Source organism: Prinia subflava, chromosome 1 (assembly GCF_021018805.1).
Source record: "Prinia subflava isolate CZ2003 ecotype Zambia chromosome 1, Cam_Psub_1.2, whole genome shotgun sequence".
In the NCBI taxonomy this organism is placed as follows: Eukaryota; Metazoa; Chordata; class Aves; order Passeriformes; family Cisticolidae; genus Prinia; species Prinia subflava.
Genome location: NC_086247.1, coordinates 112,853,528 through 112,875,028, shown reverse-complemented (window position 1 = coordinate 112,875,028; position 21,501 = coordinate 112,853,528). Strand labels below are relative to the sequence as shown.

The 21,501-nt window shown below is 40.3% G+C and overlaps 1 protein-coding gene across 1 annotated transcript in view; it reads right to left on the bottom strand.

Moving 5' to 3' along the window:
- Window positions 1–21,501, bottom strand: part of GADL1 (glutamate decarboxylase like 1) — a 92,043-nt gene that overhangs the window by 19,353 nt on the left and 51,189 nt on the right. Inside the window, exons 13-14 of the mRNA XM_063408698.1 lie at window positions 20,644–20,695; window positions 17,536–17,625 (exon numbers count right to left, since the gene is read on the bottom strand). Of these exons, the coding sequence (XP_063264768.1) occupies window positions 17,536–17,625; window positions 20,644–20,695 (142 nt within the window). The remainder of the gene's footprint in view (window positions 1–17,535; window positions 17,626–20,643; window positions 20,696–21,501) is intronic.

Below are 21,501 nucleotides of genomic sequence, written 5' to 3'. Positions count from 1 at the left end.
TAATCTATCTATACATTCAGAGACTTACGTTTCAGTCCATAGCAATTATTTAGAGAACTAGTATAACTGAATTCCTGTATTGTGGAAACAACACTAACCCCAGCTTGAAGTTATGGGATATTTGATGACTGTTTTAAAATCGGACAGAGAGAAGCACTTCCTACACTTTTATCCAACAACTGAGTAAAAAAATCAGAATAGGATATATGAATTTAGCAGCACTTCTACCCTAATCTCTAAGATAATTCAACTAAATAGATTAATCATATTAATCATCAATGGACAGCAAGACAAGTTTAAAAGCTTGGCAGGAGAATCTGTCAGTCTTGTGCTTTCATTTTCCAATGCCAGCTGTGATTTTGGGAAGAGAGAACACAACTTGGGCTGCTTTTGATCACCATCTAGTGCATGAATTAATGAACTGCACAGGTTTAAGGACTGATTTACCAATCTAAAGTTAAGCAGCAGCAGGATTAACAATTCTTTTCATCATTTATAGAAGATCTTAAATGGGCTTACTTAACTTGACAAAGCAGGAATTTCCAGATGCCCCTAGCTGATGAAAGTCACATGTTTCATGAAAATACTGTTTTCAAGTAGTCTTGACTACGATGGTCTAGGGATATAAAGAAAGCAAGACCTGCATAGTGAAATGGTGTCTTTTTCAGTCCAACTTAGTGAGAATGAGTAATGGTTTCAACCAAGGAGTCCTTCCACCAAGCCTCTTCCATGTGTTTAAATGGTACATTTATTTCACTGTTTTCTGATTTTTGTTAAGTCAGAAACAAAATTTGCAAAAATCTTCACTTACAAAAATTAATCGTGTACATTGTTATAACTAAAGCCCACCTTCTGCCTATGCTTCAACATTTACCCATGCGATGGGGACTTCAAGGCTGGTAAATCAGTAGGATAACTGGACAGAGGAGGACTATCAGTACCCCTGGGAATAAAAGCCTCCGGAAGCTTTAGGTGTTGACCATTGCAGATGACTCAGGGCAACAAGGAATCGGCTTTTCAACAGTACTGGCCAACCAAGCAAAATTCTTGGATACCAGACTCATTTTTCCGAAATCATACTGTGGCTCCACCACAGAAAGTAAGTATCTTCACCTTCAGGAGCTTACTTAAAAAGACCAAAACAAAACAGAAAATATATCTGTACTAAAACAGGCTTACACCTTCAATATCAAATCTTAATATGTGAATTTCCATCAAGGATTAGCAGGAGTTTCAGGAGACACTGGGAAGAAGACTTTGCCTGCGGAAAGCAGAACAGCCTTCTTTTTAAAGGAAAAAATGCTTCCTTCCTCCCATTTTCTTATGAGGCCAGGTGAAGGAGCAGTCAAAGATGCTTCAACTAAGATGGTTTACCTATAGCCTGTAGTCACTGTTATACAATGTGTACCCATGCTAATAACCTCATACAGCAACAAGCCAGAAAAAAGTCTAGGTATCCCTCCACATCTGAAATTTAGACCACCAGCTGAACTCTCAGGGAAAAAAAGAAAAAACAACATAAAAATAAAATTTAAAAATACTAACTCCTCATATATTACTGTGTTCAGACTCCATACAGAACACTCAAATGCCTAGGAAGAACTGCAAAACCCTTACAAGTTTCATATTTTGCTAGACAATGATCTCTCAATGATAATTTTTCAGTACATCTTATTCAAGGTAACTTTTTTAGTCTAAACCTTGCAAATCAATGTATAACTTTAAACAAAGGATTGAAAGGGAGGGGGGAAAAAAAGGAAAAGAAAATAAAGAAAAAGCTGGTGCTGCCAGGAAAGTAGGATATAATTCATGCCTGCCAGTTTATTCATTAGCAGCTCGTTCCTTCAAAATAGAGCTTGCAGTATTACTGAGGGAATGATGTTGATTTAAGAAGTGGAAGAAATCCCTTGCCCCGCTCAAAGGCAGATTTTTCCGTGCCTGCAGCAGGGACATTGCCAGCCCGGGCGCTAATGAGCAGTCCAAGGCATTGGTGTCGTTCTGGTGCCCCCCGATGGCTCCACTGCTACCTGCGGCTGCAAATCCTCTCTTGGAAAAGCCGCGCTCCAGAGGTGACCCACGAGCAGCCCTTCAGCCGCCTGCACCCGAGCGCTGAGCCCCGACACAGCCTCGGACACGGCGGAATTCCCATCCCTGGCACCCAGAGCAGGGCATCCAGGGCAGCTCCTCACCACCATCCCTAACCGCTTCCAGCGGAGCGCTTCGGCAGCTTTGGCACGGAGTCCTCCAGTGAACACAGCTGCCTCACAGCTACTGCTGGTTGTGAAAAACAACCTGACTCACAAGCACAACACTACACGGAACAGTCTGTGCTGACCTTTCAACGTCATCTGGTCCAACAACCCTACAACAAGCAGGGAAACCTGCAACTACCTCAAGGTTGTTCAAAGCTCCATCCAGCCTGCCCCTCAGTCTTTCCGGGGATGGGATAGCTGCAGGAATCCACATTATATTAACCAAACTGAGGCATCATTCAAGCACTGGATACCCAGCACTGGCCTTGTCTTACCTTCCTTCCCCAGCAATCACATCCTGTTACCACACATTGACCCATCACATCCACAGACTCTAATCCATACAAAAATCAGTTTTGCACACCCTGTCCAAGCTCACCAGCAGGGCGGTGCAGACCCAGTATGATACATCTTCATTTCCAAACATATTGTGGCCCAAAGAAATTACTCACTGGTCTATAAATCAACACTTCCCCCTGTGAACTCATCACAACCTGACTATACTCAGTGAAGCCTAAGGAAAAGGATGGTCACAATCACAAAGACTGTTTTAAAATTATTAATTTCCAGAAAAATTCAGGTGGAAAAGATGAATGAAGGCTTAGAGCTCTTTAAGAAGAGATTAGATGGCCAAAGGCTGCAATCCTTCAATCAAGAAAGAAGACAGCTTTATCTAAAAGCCCATCCTGATTTATTGGCAAAGGGAAGATAGCAAAGCAATATTTAACAAGTTGAAAGAGGGAAGCAGATCAGATAGCAATCAATACAAATGTGACATGAAGAAAATTTATCAGAAGGAAAAACAAACCTTGACTGACGGGACAAAGGGAAGAAGAAGCAGATTAGTATGTACATTAGGGGTGACAGAGGCCCTATCCATGGTTAAATCATTAAAAATGCAGGCAAGGCAGAAATGTGCAATAAGCTTTCTTTTTCTGCTGGGAGAGATTCCTACGACAAATCTGATGAGCTTTCCAAGCCATCAGCAGGCATCAGGATGTTGAAAGTCTACTGAAGAGAAATTCTTAGGTCTGTAGGCCTGGATGGCTAAGATTAAAAACAGCTCACTGAAGCTGTGGATAATTTTTGAGGATATTATGGGAATTTCAGGAAACAAGCACTAGTTATAGAAGTGGTAAGGAGATAGAACTAGTGAAATAAGGTTGCTTAAGTCAGTGTGAACCTAAAAAAGAAAACCTCATGCTGGATTTCATTTATGAGTTAAAGGGTAAGAATACATAGAAATTCTAAAATTTATAGAAACAAATTCAAAATGCAGGTTTTTATTTTTAGTTATATTTATAGCTTTGCCAAGCACCATTTTTTTGGGTCAGCCCACCTTCATTATTTTGCTGATGTTCCAAGTTTTCTTGATGATTTATTTGCACTTAGAGCATTAATAGGAAAGCCTTACACAAGACATTTAAATGAAAAATAGCAGGAACAATTCACACAGGAACAGCACAAAAAAATTAGGACCACACAATAGGAATGCAGTAGAACTAAGCAAGAGCAAGATTTGAGTAACTAGCCTATCTCCCCATGCAGGAAAAACAGAGCATCAATCAAACATTGCTGCTAGTGAGGCTCCACAGAGACCAGGATTAACCTTGATGCTGATCCTCCCTGTTGGTTTTCTGCAAGTCAGTAAATGACAGCTGATACCATTTGCAAGCGAGAGACTCACAAAGGGAGAAAAATGAGGAAGACAAGCCATTGCACAAACCTGAACTGCTCAAACTCACTCAAAAGTTAAGTTATGCATGCAGAGAAAAAAACAGAGACAGCTCAAAATGGATGACTATCCTAAAAACAGTGACTCTGAAAAGACTGTAGCAGTCAACAATAAAACAAAATTCATATGAGCTTCCAGGTCACACATCAGAAGCCAAAAATCCTTCCTGGCAAGCAACTGACTTCTCTGCAATTGTTTTCACTCTACACTCAAGCCAAAATCAGCTTTTACAAGTTCTATCAAGAGGCAGACTACAAAGTTTTGTAATTAGGTCATTTACGTAAATGCTTTCAAACAGCCAAGACTGCATTTAAACAGATTCCCAGATCACAGGACCACTGGTTTATCTGGGATGTCTGTTTTCCACAGACCAATGGGAAAAATAACCCAAACCATCCAAGGTGTCTTGACAATTAATTTTGTTCTCAAATTTGTAATTTATACACACAAGAAAACTTTTCACTTCAGCATTCATCACATATACATATATATATGTGTGTATGTATGTATGTGTGTATGTATTACAGAGCATCCTAAAGAAATACAGTAGAAGAAAAAATGTCCTATTATCCAGAATTTTATAAGTGCACAGGCATTAGGGAGACAATTTTATCTCCACATACAGTAGTGGAATTTCAGGTGCTGACAAACACAGGTGCTGGAAAGCAACACATAGTTCAGATGTTTGTTGGGGTTCTTTACAATAATGAAAAATGGGAAGGAAGATGATGGCAGCCACAGAAATAACTCAATATCTAATGAAGACCTAAAGATATGAATTTATTTAGTTCATAAACAGAAGAATGAGAGGTGACTTGATGATAACTTATGAGCAAAAGAGAAAAACACATTAGAGGTGGCTATTTAGTGTGATAAGCATTTTTTCACCACCATTTTTTACAGGAAGGCTAATTAGCTATTGACAGGAGGTTTTACCATTGATAGTTTTACCATTCCTTGATGTATTCCAGTACAGAATAGATGCCTTTCTAAAATATAGTCACTGGTCTACCCAGAGAAGAGTCCCCAAAATACAGAGCTGGCCGAGTAGACAATGACAATACCCTAAAACAACCTCCAAACAGTTCTTCAATCAGATACTTGTGAACTGTGTTTGAATTACGACTGTAATTCCTTTTTAAAGATGCTGCATTAGCCCAATTTCCCCCATCCTTTGAAACTCCACTGACATGGAGTTCCTCACTTATGCCTGATATACCAAATACAGTGAAATATTTCCCAAGACAGTCTAAGCCAGTGTTGAAATTGTCACCCATGTTTCAGACTAAAGTGGAAGTTTACCTTTCCTCTGAGGCAAAATAAAGACTTATTCTCTTCAGCAGCTGTGCTTTTCTGGCTGGTAAAGTAGAAAAAAAAAATCTTACTTTCCATCAAACACATAGTAACTCATGTTGTAGCAGTCCATTAATTAAGGGTGAAAATCAAAGATTTTATTTTCCTTCTGTCCAACTCACTACAAAATGACCAAAAATATCACTATGCTATTTATCTCATGATCTCTATTATTGTACCATGGTCAATTCACTGCTGTTATTTATTAAACATGTTATTTATTAAACATTAAACCCAACAGAATGCTGGAAGGTGCTTGCTTCATTCAGAAACCACAGCAGGCACCAGCTGGCAGGGCTGGTACCCCCATCAATAGCACCAGAAAGATTTGTAACCAGAAGGAACTTTATTGAGTAATGTAGAAATGATTCATTTAAAAAATCACCACCAACAGACCACATTACTGCTTACTGTTCATTCATCCACCTGCAGCTTCTGATATTCAATACATTTATATCTAAAGCACTCAGAGAAGGTCCTGTTACCACATCCTTGCAGAGGGAAAGGCAGCACTTAAGAAGGTGCCAAGAAATGGTGCCTTCCATCCCCCATTGCAGTTTAACTAGTGCAAAAGCAAGACAAATCACGCATTAACTATTGAACAACTGCTAAGAATGATTTTTGCTTGGCCATGCTCCTTGCTTTCACTCTCGGTGAGATTCATCCTATGCACAGGAGCAAGAGGAGGGACAGATATTACTGTTCTCCTACACATACCCTTCAGCATTGAAATACCGATTATTAGCAAGGTTGATGAATATATATAACCATCATAAAGGAATATATATAGCCATCAAGTGTCAAGCCAGTGGCTCTGGTGGGCAGTTCCCTAGTGCATCCTAAAATGTTCACTGCAAATCCTCACCTAAAAATCACCTCAGTCTTCAACACCATTCAGTTCAAACTCCCACTGTAAAACGGATCCTCTAAGCTGCATACCCAAATCCTCCCAGGGCCAGGGAGCCACAGCCTGGGCAGCTGCAGGAAGGCACTCTAGGAGAAGCTCACAGGCACAATGTGAAACAATGCAGTGAAAATGTGATGGTCCTCGAGGAGCACCATTAAATACTGTGAGTGGGAACTGACCTTGGCTTCACTGCTGCCTCACTGCCCCAACCCTGAGGGCTTCAGATCAGCCAGCACAGCCTGCACCAGCCCAGTCCTGCCACAGTCACACAATGCAGCCCTGGCACACTAGCCCTGTAATACTCTGTCAAGGAAAGTCCAAGGGTCTCAGTCTTGCCAGGATTCCTACAGTTTCATTCCAAGCCTTTTTCTCTTTCAGGGTGCTGCAAAAGTCAGCCTCCCTTCTACCACATTTAAATAGGAAAAGCATTTATCCCTTGTGCAAACCACAGAGCAGCAAGTCCAAAAAACCCTTCTGTTACTGCTGCTTTTCTGAGACAAAACTATACATCCTCCCCATACCCACACATTACCACCTGTGCAGCTTCAGGCTGGCAAATTATTGCTTTCCCATCACCAGGAGACCAGTTAGGATCCTTCAGAGAGCCCCTGCGGCTTCTCATATGAAAGGAGTAAATTCAGAGCTGGTAGACAGACAGATCAGCTCCACAGACCCAGAGAACATGTTCAGTGCTCCTGAGGGACCATTCTGCAGACACCCAGGACAGAGATGAGATAGCCATGAGTCAAATGTACTGGAGATACTCTGAAATGCTAATGTCTCTCAAGGACTGCTTTTCTCATTTGCAGAAAATTAGGAGGTGGAAGGGGCAGAAAAGAGAGTTTATTGTTCCCCTGAACGTCAGATAAAATAATTTAAGCCAGTGTATTAAAACATGATTACATTTTGTTACAAAAAAAACCAGATTATAGGGCTTTTACTCAGGTAAAAATACTGAAGCTTCCAGGGACCTCAGCACTCCAGTAGACATTCCCAGAATGCTTCAATTATTGAGTTCCCCTGTGATATATACTGGGTTTCATTTTGATCCACAGGCTATTAAACATGATCTATGATACTTTCAGAAAAGCACTAGTTTTGAGCTCAACCTGTAACTTGAACTTTTTTTATTCTATCATTGGTTATTAATGTGCATATGGCACTGAGAGAGCAGAATGAAGGGGTGCACAGGTATTCAGGAGCTCCTAAAGTGCTGCTTTAGAACAAAGTCCATAAGGTCAGACAGAACAAACTGTGTTGAGTGTCTTCAAATTCTGCTTTCTTGCTAAAAGCAGTTCTCTTCACAGAGAGGCACAAAAGGCCATTTAAAATACTAGCCAATATCTTCTAACTCAGAAATGATGCAAAGGAAGTGTAAGTAGTCCCATTTAAGCAGAGGAAAGCACATGCTGATTGGGCAAACAAGTGCTGTGTAGGCAGGAGTCTGAATGCAATTTTTCATTGTCAGGGTGACCAAATACCTGCCCAGGGAGGTTATGGAGTGTTTCATCCTTTGAGGTATTCAAAAGTCACCTGGACATTGTCCTGGACAACCAACTCTAGGTGTCCCTGCTTAAGCAGGGAGCTCAAAGACCTGTAATGCTCCCTTCAAACATCAGCAGTTCTGTGATTCCTTTTACAAGATTTTTACAATGGAGTTACTTGAGTAACACTTTATGTTATTCTGTTCTCTCCCTTTCAATAATAGTTTTCTTTTATATAATCCCAGGAGCAAATAGACACCCATATACATGTGTATGCACAGGAACACACATGCATTTATGTTGAAACACTGCATATAGACAGTTCTAAAGAGTGTCACAGTGTTGCATTACAAAAAAAATTTTTTTTTTTTTCATTTCTATAGCAGTAATGAACAAAAATGCAATACAGTTCTGTGAGGCAATATGACTCCTAGTAAGAAGTACTTATTTTTGTTATGCTATTGGAAAATGATGAAAGGTACAAACAAGGATGACACTGAAGTGCTCTTAATGCAAACAAATAAACAAAGAGACATAAACTCTTACATATTACAAATTCCCTTTTGTTTTCTATACTCAGAAAATAGTTTAATATTTACTTTTAAAAAATGTCATAGTTGACATAGTTTTCAGATTAGCTTTTTCAATTCTGCCCAAACACAGAGAAAACAGTTTTCTGAGGTATGTCGCCAACTGCCTGTTTAATTTCTATGAATTGTACCACTTTCACGTAGTCCCCCTAAACAGTCACCTTTCTGGAAAAGAAATGGGGTTGTTTTACCTTCTTGGTCTTTCCACAGTTTAAGAGACGATTAACAACAGGGGCAAAGCATCTGCTGCTCTGGGTAACAGGTTGTATCTATTTGAAAGCCCTACAAATTAAAAAGAGCTGTCTTTGTTCACACAGAAATAGCAAGGAGCTCTTATGCAGTGCTTAAGTGCCCTTTAGTCAATTGAGTCTGTGCAATAAAGCAGAGAATGCAGTTCCACTGAACCCCCACCACCTCTGGCGAACTATCAGTTACCAAAAAAAGACTTTTTAGAAGCTTCCTGTATACAAACAAAAATCCATTATATGTGAAGCTTTTAACAATGCAAAGACTTGAAAACAGCTTATTTTCTATATCTGCACTGAAAGCTAGGATGACCCTCAGGTCTAAGAGGTAGCATGCAAAATTTTAAGATATTGGACAGGTGGAACCCATGTTTTCCCTGTAAGAAAGGAGTACACCTACACAAAATATATACCACCATCATAGGGGATTGCTTTGGTCCTGAAAGAACAGTCATGTCAACTGTTCTTTTTTACCCTGAAGTACCACATTTAGCCTGTTGCCATATGGCTCCTAGTACCTGAGCCAGCTAGGTATCGTTCCAGAAGATTACATGCCATGATGGAAACACACCTTGCAGTCATCTCCCTGGAAGGATTGGTTCTTTACTTTGAATCTGTGGGCCTCTTGTGATTTTATTTCCTAACAATATTTCCCTTCACTTTGTCTATTGCCCCCAGCTTCATTTCATGTCATTATGTGCATTATCACATGGAGAATTATCAGACCCTCCGTTATCCTTAAAAGGATTTCAAGCAAGAAACAACTAGTGTGAAACCTACTTCATCTCTGGAGATCTGAGCAATCTTGCTCTGCGGGTGGCTTGGGGAAGCTGAAATCCTTGTTGAGCTTGAATGCAACATATGGAGCTGCAGCACACTCCCTCCCTCCAGCTTTGATCGTTTCAGTAGGCTGAACACCAGGGATCAATAGACCTCAATCCCCAGTGTGCCTTGAGCACGCACAGCTCAATGCTAAGTCTCTGACAAAAGTTGCCCTGCACTCTCATCTAGTAAACCATTCAGCACCAAAATCATTGAGGTTTCTTCTCTTTTTTCCTTTCTCCCGATAATTGAGGTATAGTTTTAGAAGCTGTGAAGCAGTACTTTTAAAATACAGTCATTTTGCTGCCAGATTTATTACTTAGTGATGTTGATTGTTGCCTACTTGCATCAGTTGAGACAGGTACCACTGACCTAAAATACGTAAAGATTTCTGCATGAATGGGACTGCCTTTAACTGGAGCCCAACTGATACTACACACCCCTGAAAAATCAGTCTGGAATAAGAGGTAAAGTAGAAAGCTAGAACAGGAATATCTACAACAGTCATGTCGTGAATTACTACAGTATCACTTAGGACCCTTAGAGAAAGCACAGGCTGGAAGCAGTTCACACCCTTGCCTTGACTTACTACAAGTAGTAATGCTGTGGTTACAATACAGTCATACAAATATACCTCTGTTCTAGCCCCACACACACACCTGATATGCCAGACATCCCAGGAAAGAGCAAGTGTGAGATCAGGCCCCTCTCACACACCATCATATGTGGGTGAAAGTCAGGCAGGTGTACAACCTCATCAATGTAAAATACACACTACAGTGCCCCTAACACCTGGGCCCAGTGCTAAGGTCAAATAGACACTGTCAAGGGCCTTTATTCGTGCATTGATTCGTACTTCTCCTGATGAAGACTTTACCAGCCAATTCAGGCACTTAGACTAACACTACTGCTTCAGTAACCATGCAAGAATAAATAGAAAAGAGAACAATAACATAAATTCCAGTTATAAGCAGATATACAGTCAGAAACTAAAATATCCTAGTTTGAATTAACATTTTTTTCTTTTAAAGCATGTTACTTTTGTATTCTTATAACCTAATCCTTTGGAGGATAGGTTTAAAACAAAGTAATGTTAAATACCTTGTTTAATTAACAACTACAGTCACTTTTGTACTGATAAGTTACATAAAACTGCAGAAAAAGACATGCATTAAAAAGGAAAGTGTGCAAATCCCTCATTAACGAGGTACTGAAACACTGCTATAATTTTTCTCTGCCAGTATATTATACCGTACTGTTTTTTCTCATTTATCAAAGCTTAGACCTTTCTTCTTAACAATAACAGTCATTTATATGCAGCCAAACTACAAAAGTTTTATTCATCTGCTGCTGTATATTATGCAGTATTAGTTGCAAAAAAAGAGATGTTGTTGCTTTTAAAAATTAATGCTTATTTTATTATTAAACTTCTGAGCACCACCTTCTGCTGAGGAACGGTCACACCACAACGTACATCCTGATTATTATCATGTTATTCACTTTGCAGCTTCAGGGCTTGTTGTGCCTCTCTCCTCTGAGGTCCTTGCCTACAGCCCTGCCTCCACAGGGCCTCCTGATCTCACCTCTCCTGGAATGCTGCATTTCTGCCCCTCTTGAACACAATACTGAGAGTGCAGCTAGGCCCATTACGTCAGGAGGAGATGTTGCAGCCCTTCTCTCCAAAAGCCTGTGAAATAGAAATCTAAAACAGCATACAGCATGCTGAGGATTTAGTGTTTTTACCTGTATTTATAAATAATGCAGCCAATGCAGAAACATGACACCTCTTAGTTTCCCCTTCTGAATAATGAAGTCTTTACCAAGGGTGATTCTGACTGCAGGTTGCCTAAGTCATGATCTGGAAGCTGCCTTTCTTGTTCTCCATATTAAGGATGGTGGAAAACCAGCCAATTCCTCAGTAACTTCCATGGGTAACTACCTTAAGTTTTATAGGGTGAATCTGAAGCTTCTGTTGACCTTGATTTCCCTGAAAAATCAAATTTATTCAAACAGCCCCTTCAGAGGTCGCATCTGATATGCTGAAATGACAACCCACCTGTCCCTGAAGGTCTAAAAGAAAGATTGCCAAAGCAATCTCTTCCACCTGTAGATTTTGGTTTCTTGAAGTCCACAATAGATTTGAAGGGTGTTTTAGGAGAAAGCAAAGACATTGAGGGATGGCACTACTGAAGTCTAGACAGACAACACCCACAGCCTTTCCTTCATCACTTAGCTGGTCACCTTGTCGTGGAAGCCAATGATATGGCCAATCTAACTCCCATGTATTTCTGTGCATTTCTATCATTTGTTTTCCTGTCATTTGTTGTGGCCCTCCACCAAAACTCATGTCAAACTGAGCAATGCTAGAGGCAGTGGCTACTTGCTATCATAAAAGCTACTTATGTAAGGAAAGTTCACAGAAGCCTGTCTCTGTCATTACTCTTCAAACACACACATTAACATGTTTCATTGTTTACTTGTTCAAGTGTAAGAAAAAGTCAAACTGTGGTACACAGGGATGCCAGCAAATCAAATAACATTTTGCACACGAATCCCAGGTAGAGATACACTCGTAGTGACATATTTGGGACCTTTCTTGTGCATAAAACTGATTTCACTGCTTTTAATACTGTGGTTATAACTTCGGTAGTTTTTCTCTTGCTCCTCCTAAATGCTGAGGACAAACTTTGTTAATACAACCAACTGGGGGTCTTGTTTTCCCTCCCCATTCAAGTCTTGTACCATAATCAATAGGTATTTTGAATACATAAATACTGCTGAATCTGGTCCTTGATTAGATTTTTTTTATTTATACAACAAAGACCACAAGATTCAGGGGTTGCCAAGGCAACACCTCTTCAACCTCCTTACATTATGCTTTGATATGAAATCTCTCATTATGCAAATGTATCAGTACACCATTCAGCATGACAGGCTATGTAACAAATATGCCTTCAGATAACAGATATATTCTTCTCTTAAACTGGAATAAGTTTATCTTTTACTGAGGTGAAGAGAGGAGGGGCAAAACAGCATTCCAAGCTACACAGGCTTTAGCAGGACATTACTACTTTAATATGAGTTTGCACCCTGAGCTTTCTATTATAGCAAATAAATCTTGTATTATTTGGCCAAAATTCCTCAAAGGGAGAGGAAGGAAACAAACCAAAACCAAAAAACACAAACTGCACCACACAAGTAGAGTCTGAGACTGAGATGCTAGAATTTTGAGTTGCTGAAACTGTGTATAAAAGCTTTACTGAACCACTGGAAATCTAAAACTCCAGCATAAGTTTTTCAGAACTACAAAGCAGGCAAAGTTTAGTAAATCACAAAAGACTTACTAGGAACCAACTGGCATTTTTTGAACCTAGATTTTGAGGTCTAAAGTAGTACTTAGAAATAAACCACTAGCCTTCTTTACTGAGCAGAATTCAGTACATAGTACTCTACCTACAGTTAGGCTCCAGGGTCCTTCGGCAAAGCCAGGCTCCTGCAGGAGGAGGGGTCTGTTAAAGACCCACAATTATTTCTGTGTTGTCTTTTGGTCTGCAAGACTAAAGTCTGAGTTTCAGCAGACTACAAACTGATCCAGAATGAGTAAGATGTGACTGGCTGTCTGGGTTAGCAGTAGCATGGCAATATGATAGCTCCAAATTTATCCCTCCAAATTCTTCCTTGTGCCCTAGCATCCTCTGTGCTGCCAGGAGGCTTTCCAGAGATGCTGTCAATAAAAACCAGCTAATTCTACATCATCTGCAGGCATTTCAGTATAAGCAGAGAAAGCTGACTTTTCTAAAGAGAAGATTGTTACAAGAAAGAATATGCAGAGATATTTGTAGGTATGGAGACAATAAGAAAATTGAAATGATATCTGCTTACATGTTTTTACATCTTCCCTCATTCCCGTTTCTGTTCTTGTGAGTTCCAGTTCAGCTTTTCTGACTGTAACCCGGTGACACACCGACCATTCTAAGCAGTAAACAAAATAAATCCTGCGGTGTGTCACCAAAGGAAAAGGAGCGAAATTCCCACTGGGGGGCGCATACAGCACTAGCAAAGCCATTGCTCCTTCATCCCGACAATTATGCCAGGTTCAGGTCAGAGACAGCAGCCCCCAGTCTGCAATGACAAAATAACACCACTTGCAGATAATTCTGGTTGGATCTACCAGCAACTCCTCAATTACCACGGAGGGCCTGCTTGCATCGCTTCTACAAGAAGAAATCTCTCCTCACTTGTGAAGAATGGCACTGGACTCGGATGGTTCATGGGCTGTACCGTCTGCAATTGCCTCAGTGCTCAGTGTTCAGGGCATGGACTATCCTGGACCAACTGCAGCCACAGCCTTGCTGCTCTGTTTATAGAACCAGTTTCACCACACAGCCAACTCCCGCTGTAATCCCAAAAGATCAAAGTGGTGTCAGACTGTGGATGTGCATAGAATTCCCAATTCCATGCATAACAGAGGAGTGCACCAGCCATGCTGTCCTTTACTTCCCACATCATCATGTTTTCTCACTCCCTAAATTGTTCAGGTGACAATTCAAATGACCAGTTAGTGTTCCAAATCCTTTAGGCTTCTATCACCTTTCTGTTTTGAATGTAGGAGACTCTGAAGAGTACAAATTTCACACCTGAAGTTGAAGGTTCCAGAATTTAAAACAAACAAACAAACAGCCTACCCCCGAAAAAACCAACAAAAGTAAGCTTCTGAGAGACACATTCTGTGTAGGACAACAAGCAGGCTGACATCAGAATCAGGTATCACTCTACCATTCAGTCAGTCCTGACACATTTCCATATAAAGTGGGTCATAGAAACTGGAGAAGAGCCAGTACAGCAGAAAACCTCCAGGGTTATTTTGCATAGGACTATACAAATTCTTCATAAAGCTGAGAACTTTAGATCTGAACATTTTGCTTATCAACTTTGACCAGCACTAAAACTCATATTATTAGCCTTAGAAGACAGCATGTTATTCTGAACAATATTGCTGAACAAGTAGTTGAATAGAACCAATTACTTGCCCTAGGGATTTTTAAGACATATGTTTCCTTAATTATTGTCAGTTATGCAGGTCAACAAAAAGGAAGATTGATTTCCAGATAAACAGAACAACTGAGATGTTAAAATGTGGTGTGAAAAGAGAAATTGTGAATTAAAGCATCTTAATGCTCCTTTTAGGGATATTATGGGAATATTCAGGAACTGCTTGCAATAAAGAAACTGTCACAGCCCCATCTGTCCATCAACAGTACCATGTAACAACCTCTCCAGCCTTAATGCTCTCATCATTAACACCTTGCTGATCAGGATGCCCTCCTTCTTGTCCAGCAATATATTTGTATTGATTAATGTAATATAATGACCATGCTGGTTGCATCAGCAATGGTAAAACAAATTGATCTTAGCTGAAAAAGTCATGTCAATCTTACTTTTTCTGACCCAGTGTTGTCATCTCACCTGCTCACTGACATATGTTGTGCCCCAAACTGGCCCTTAGCATCTGAAAAAGCAGAGTAACCCCAGACCCATTCCTGTAGAGAATCAGGGAGGTGAAATAACATGTTCTCACTGTGAAACAGGCTCACTTCTGTAGTGTAAAACTACTTCCCAGCAGTGCCAAAAATAACGCAACTAACAATCATCATTTTTTGTTTCCTCCAGGAGAGAAATTTGTGCCATTTCCTAGGGAGCTGTGGTCTGTTTTGTGCTGGATTTTTTTTTTTCAGACTTTTGTGGGGTAGAATGAAATTGTCTTATCATTTGGAATTTCTCAGTTTTTCATCAGCAGAGATACAAGAATTAACAAAATGTCACCTTGCCCATGAAAAGAGTGGTTGAGATCTGCAGCAGTGTCTCAAGGTTATTCCTTCCCTGAGATTCTCCTTGCGGTTGCTGGCCCCAAGGTAATAAGGGTTCCCCCAAGGTTGCTGTTCCCTGAGGGTTTCCTCTGGGTTGCTGTTCCCAGAGGTAATAAGGTTTTCAGTCTTCTCTTTGCCCTAAGTGTTTCACACCAGAGGTAGAGACGACAAGCTGAGTCCGCCGGTGCACATTTCCAAGGTTGTTTATTCTTCATTATCTCAGTCCTTTCTCAGCTCTACCAGGCCTCCCTGGCAGGGTACCTTATCTTAGTTCTTTCCTTCTCTGCAAGGCATCCCCAGCAGAGCAGGACACGCGGCGGACTGGGCAGATCAGAGAGCCCTGCACCTTATGTACAGTACCCCTGACCCAACTACTGTCCAAAACGTATTTTTTATTTACAAAATTTTACCAATACCTACTACCTTTACTAACATGTCAGTTCTACTCTAAGCCAATCTCTAAAACCCAACTCAGCAAAAGATGGGGGACGAGAGCAAGAACAAGGAGCACAGGGGCCACTCCCCAATTCCTCCATCTTGTCTCTTCAGCCCCATATGCTAAGAATCCTAATTTCTATATTTATATTCTATAATAAACCATCCACTACTTATTTTAAATTCTTAGAATTTGTGATTCTTCCTGCATGTGAGTGTTCACTCCCATGGATAAGAATCAGTCAGTGTCCTCCTGGGCTCTGTGTGGGTCTAACTGACCCCCCTGTACAGATCCCAGACCCCCCTGTCTGGTCTCCAAACCCTCCAGGGCGGCCAGAGGGATGTTCTAGACTCCAACAGCAGTGGTCACTTCTTAGAAGAAACTGCATGCAAGTTTCTTTACCTCCAAGTTCTTTTCCAAAAACACTGGCTAGGAAGTCTGTATTTCCAGCATCAATCTACCTACACTGGTACATCAAATAAAGGCAGGTATCTAACCCCTACCATGACCGGAGGCATCACAGAGTAACAGAGCAAAGAACCAGTAAGTTACACTCCATAAACCACTCAAATATACATGCTCAAAGCCTTTTGTTGTGCTTCATCCCTTCCCTCCTTGGTCCCATCTGTAGGAACATAAATCAAACAGTGACAGTTGCAGCATTGTTCCTTCTATGCCCTCCCGTTGCTCCTTCCCAAATCCTCACTCCTCCATGAGTAGATGAGTTGTTATACAGCTCTATACATTCATACACACACACACACATATATACACACATATATTCATATATAAGCCTTCCACTCTAAGGAGAGGACAGGAAGCCCCAAATAAAAGGAACATGACTTTGTGAAAGCATGGTAAATGCCAAGCCCTTGAGTCCATACTGTGGCTATGCATGGATCTGTACTACAAAAGTGTACTTTCCAAAACAATACAGGTGGGGTCAAGGAAGACCTTTCTCCTAAAGACACCAGCCTCCAGCAAAAATTGAAGGCAGTTCCTGTGAAATTGAAAGCTGCTGAAATGAGAACAGATGTTACAGGAAGCATATATATAAACTATGTAAGCTTGTTTGCTTGTTTACATAGTATGCAGATGATATACACATCTATGTTCTAGTTTAAATTTCTAGTAGCAAATTCTACGAAAAAATCAACACAGAACACCAAAGCTCTTCCAGAGATGAGCAAACAATGAATTAAATTAAATTCCTCACAGAATAACTTATTTGGTAAAACATAATACCACAATGTCTAGTGGCTTCTTAATTAAGTCTTAATTATTGATTTTCCACTAATACATTCAAAATTTTACTGCTGCTTTTTGTTCCAAGATGTGTATGATTTTCTATCAGGATGGCAAAGAGTTACCAAAATACTCATCTGTGAAGTCTTTCCCACAGTCTTTTCCCATTATATTCCTGTTGTCGTTTATGTTTAACATCAGAAATATATTCTTAAGCACTTCCTTGCTTGCATTATCATAGATTATCACACATCACGTAAGCCAAGTTCCAAGGACAGCGCTAAGTATATGAAACAGGTAATGAATAATCTGTCTAGACAAGAGATGCACCAACACTGTTCCTCTTCTCTCAGTTCTGCCAGCTGCTAACAGCTTGGATAACAAGCTGAATATTTGTTAATGCTTACACCTCTCACATTAAGAAAAAAAATTAGACTTGTCTGAACCAAGAAAAAACTTAAATCTTATCAATATCTATTTATGGATTAAATCCCCAGTCTACTGAAAAGTTATAATGGTGAGCAAAGCCAAGGGCTATTTCCCATTCTTATCTGGCACACAGATAAATCAGCAAGCCTTGGGCAACACGTGGCACTCACCTGGTGCAGCTTTTGCCAAAATTCAGGTCCCTCCTCCATTTTTCTTAAGCTCGGTGGAATGTACCAGAAGCAGACGTTTGCATACTCCGGCTAAGCAAGAGAACAAGTGACTGCTTGTAAGACGCAATAGATGGGACAGGGATACACATTGCAGCTTTTCAAAGAGTTCTGCTTTATTTTTTGGAGAGGTTGAGTTTATACCCTTTCCTTTAAAGCTTCCTTCTCCAAGCCACCTTTTGTTTCCTTTGTTTTTTTTGAAACTAGAAACAATTTTTCATATCATCCATCCCTCTTCCTGCTGCTAGGGGCTCCTTTTTAATTTCTTCTTCCTATAGCCATCTTTAACTCTGTTTTACTCAGTAAAAAACTTTTGCTAGAAAAAGCATAAGAGAGGCACAGAAAGGTAACTTACAGAATTCATATTTGAAGCAACTCTAAAGAGATACACTTTCTTTTTAGTGGTTTGGGGTTTTTAAATGGAAATTTCCAATGACGTCTTTTATACAAAGCAAAAAACCTCAATTTTTGTGACTATTTAACACTTGCACACCTCGTCACTTCTCTACTGAACAATGCCAATCTCCTTTCATATCGTACAGACTACACAGTGCTGGAGTTAATGCTGTATTTCTCAAATTCCACATTTTATATGAATCTCAAGACTCCTTGCAGGGTGTGCACCACATCCTGAATGTATCTTGTCTAATATCTAAGCAGGCCTTTTGAGGAAAGACTGAGACTCCACATGTGTGCTTTTCTCCAGGGAAATTTTGCCTTTAAACTCAGCAGAGTTAGCTGCGAGGCTCCCAGCAGAAGTGGCTGTTCACCATGAATTATAATATAAGGCACTTTGTGCTTTTGAGGTTTCTGTACCATATACGATTGAGAAAATGCTCCCAGCAGGCCAGTCCAGGGTCTCTATACATTCCTTGCTAATTTGGAACTATTTTTTCTGTTTACCTGCATAGAGAACAATAATATGAGGAATAGATACACCATCTGATCCCATGCCACACAACCCATAAATCACTAAGTCAATCCTGACCTCCACTATTTGCAGCACAGCCTTCAGATGCCCTCCAGATTACATTATGGATTACGATAATTTGGATTGTGAACTCACACCCCCCACTCCTCTCCCACATGCTATCCTCATCAGTACTAGCTGAAAGGAAAAAAAACACTGCTAAAAGGGAGCTTGGTAGCTGAGTCCCACCATCTCTTTGCCCCACAGTGGATGTGACTGCTATTATAACCCCAGGCAGCCTCCTGAACGAGGAGAGCCCACCAGCTGAGACATGTTCTTCCATGAAAAGCCACTGAGAGCTGATCATATAATTTTCCGCTTCACTTCAAAGAATGCATTAAATACAATTTAATCATCGAAAAGAATATCATTGTCAGCAGGAACTAAGCTGCAAACCTGCCATGTGCTGCTGCTGAATGGATTAAAGATCAGTTCTTAAAGTCCCATTTCTTTCCCCAAAGAGCTTGCTTTGAGTACACATGTAAACACAGACCCTGAAAAGGCAGCACCTTCCCCATAAGAACAAGCACTAGCTCAGTGTCACAGGGTTTATTGCAAAACTATCTAAAATCAGATGGCAGGAGCAGACAGATGGCATACATTACCATATTGCCATTGCCTATATTGCCTTCTTGATTATCTCAGTTTCCTTTCACACATCAAATACATCATCACCCTCTGAAAATACCATTCATCCTAGAAAACTACCCCCAGCCATGCTTCACACTCTATTTCTGGTTATCTTGTCACAGGTCTTACCCAAGCAGGTAAGCAATTATACCACAGAGGAGTTCGAGATGACTCAAGCACAAGTGGCATTTCCAGGCTGTGGAGCAATTCTCATGATAGGTTTTTCCTCACTGCGTGCCTCAGAGGATCACCTTCCTAAGACTCTTGTCTGAAGCCCATCTTCCTTCCTGAGAGGCCTTGCACAGCTGGTCCTCGCTGCCTCGTAGCACCTTTTCTTTAAATTCTCATTGCTTATCCCCTGCACTCCAGAAAACTTTCTGAGCCCTTCCAACTTCTCAACTCATAGAAAAAATAGAACTCAAGAAGCTCAACTTCTTTCTCAGAGTCCATACTACAAAACTCCCTCCAAACCCACTTTAAATGCAGATGTCCCATTCCTGCAGGAACTACAAAACAGCCTCTGCTCGTACCAAGAGTTTTCACATCTACAGCAGATCTGGTCTCTCTGCTAAGGTAAATAAATAATAATAAATAAATAGAAATTGACAGCTTTTAACAGACTTGCCACTTTACTAACCCCATCCTGTGCTACTGGCCTAAAATTCTTCAACTGATCAGCAGTTTTCAAAGTTAAAGAGAAAAATTTACATTGTATGAAGTATTTTTCATATTTTTTATTTTGTCTAGCCTACCCTGGAGTGCTCATAGTGACACTTATTCCGTTTCCCATTCTTCCCTATGTACTCTCTTCTTCCTGATCCCACATATCAGTCTGTCTTTCATACAAATACACTTCCAACAATTCAAAAAAGTTTTTATAAAAAATGACAGGTCTCTGCAACATCCTCAGATATCAGCCTCATTAAAGAGCTGGGGACAGGTGGAAAACAATACTTAAGCTCTATTCCCTTCACTCACTCTCCCTCAAGCAAGATCACCAAACAGGAAATAAGCTGACAGGTTTAGTAAAACAAGTGAAACACACAACTTTTGGGCATTTTTAGGAAGATGGGAGTCGAAATAGAACTAGGGAAAAAAATATGGACTTTAAAAATGAAAAGTCCATTTTTAGGATGAAACTATTTTTCCATTCAGGGCACAGTCTCATCTGTAGCTCTGCTTTTTTTAAAGCCAGCCTCTTCACTCTCACAGAAAAGTGCTCCATCTACACCCCCTGAGGCAATACAGGACCAGAAGGTAGGAAATTAGGAACAATGATGGTAGGGAACACAGCACATGTTATGTGTGTTCAGTCATATCTGTGGATCTCCAATACATAAACTTACTAGACTAGACACCTTCAATACAAATTGGTAATTGACTAAAAAGAACAAAATCAGACAATGGACACTTCCTAACAATAACAACAGTTCAGTTCTCTTTTCACTTACCTCCAAAAGAAGCTGGAATCCCTCTCTTTTTTTAATTTCCTCCACTAGATATCTGTAATTAAAAAATCAGGGGTTTAAAGCACAGAACAAAACAATACACACAGACTGCAGAAAAAAAAAAAGATCTTAAACATGTATTTCTTTTTCTTTTTTTTCCACACTAAGAAAACAACAGAGTTAAACCTCATTTCTACCTGCTGTGAAAATGCAATAGCTATCAGTTCCTAGAAACAAAAGAAGGCCACAGCCAGCCAAGGAGCACTGAGGAGAATCCAAATTCTGTCCTCAGGCACAGATTTTCAGCACAGCCACATGGCACAAATTGATCCTATGTGCATCAGGCGGTGAACTTTCCCAATGCAAATTAATTCCTCCATCCCTTGCTCTCAAGTGCCAGTGCTGGGCTGCCATGTTATTTCATGGTCACTCTGACACCTCTTGCATTCTACTATCACCAGGGTCTCTTAGCTTAGCCCAGAAATTAAAAATCTGAACATACTTCAAGCTCAGCAATTTTCCCAGTACTGCCCACATTCCACACCGTCCACAGTGCAACTTTCCATTCAGTGGGCCACTGCTTATGTACAACAATCCCTGGACTTCCTATGCTAGCAGTGTATTAAAATAGGAATTTCTTTTCTTTCTCACCTGTCACGTGTGAAAAACACAAAAGCCTTCAATGGAAAGATGGGTTTGAATCAAAATTTTGGTTACAAACAGCTTTGATTTCTAGAAATTTTTAAAACATGACCACAACTTTGCCATGGAACATATTACACAGGAATTCCAAAGCAAAGAGGACATAGATGGGAATTTGCTCTTTTTCTCCCTGCTCAAAGCCTTACAAAGAAAAATTTC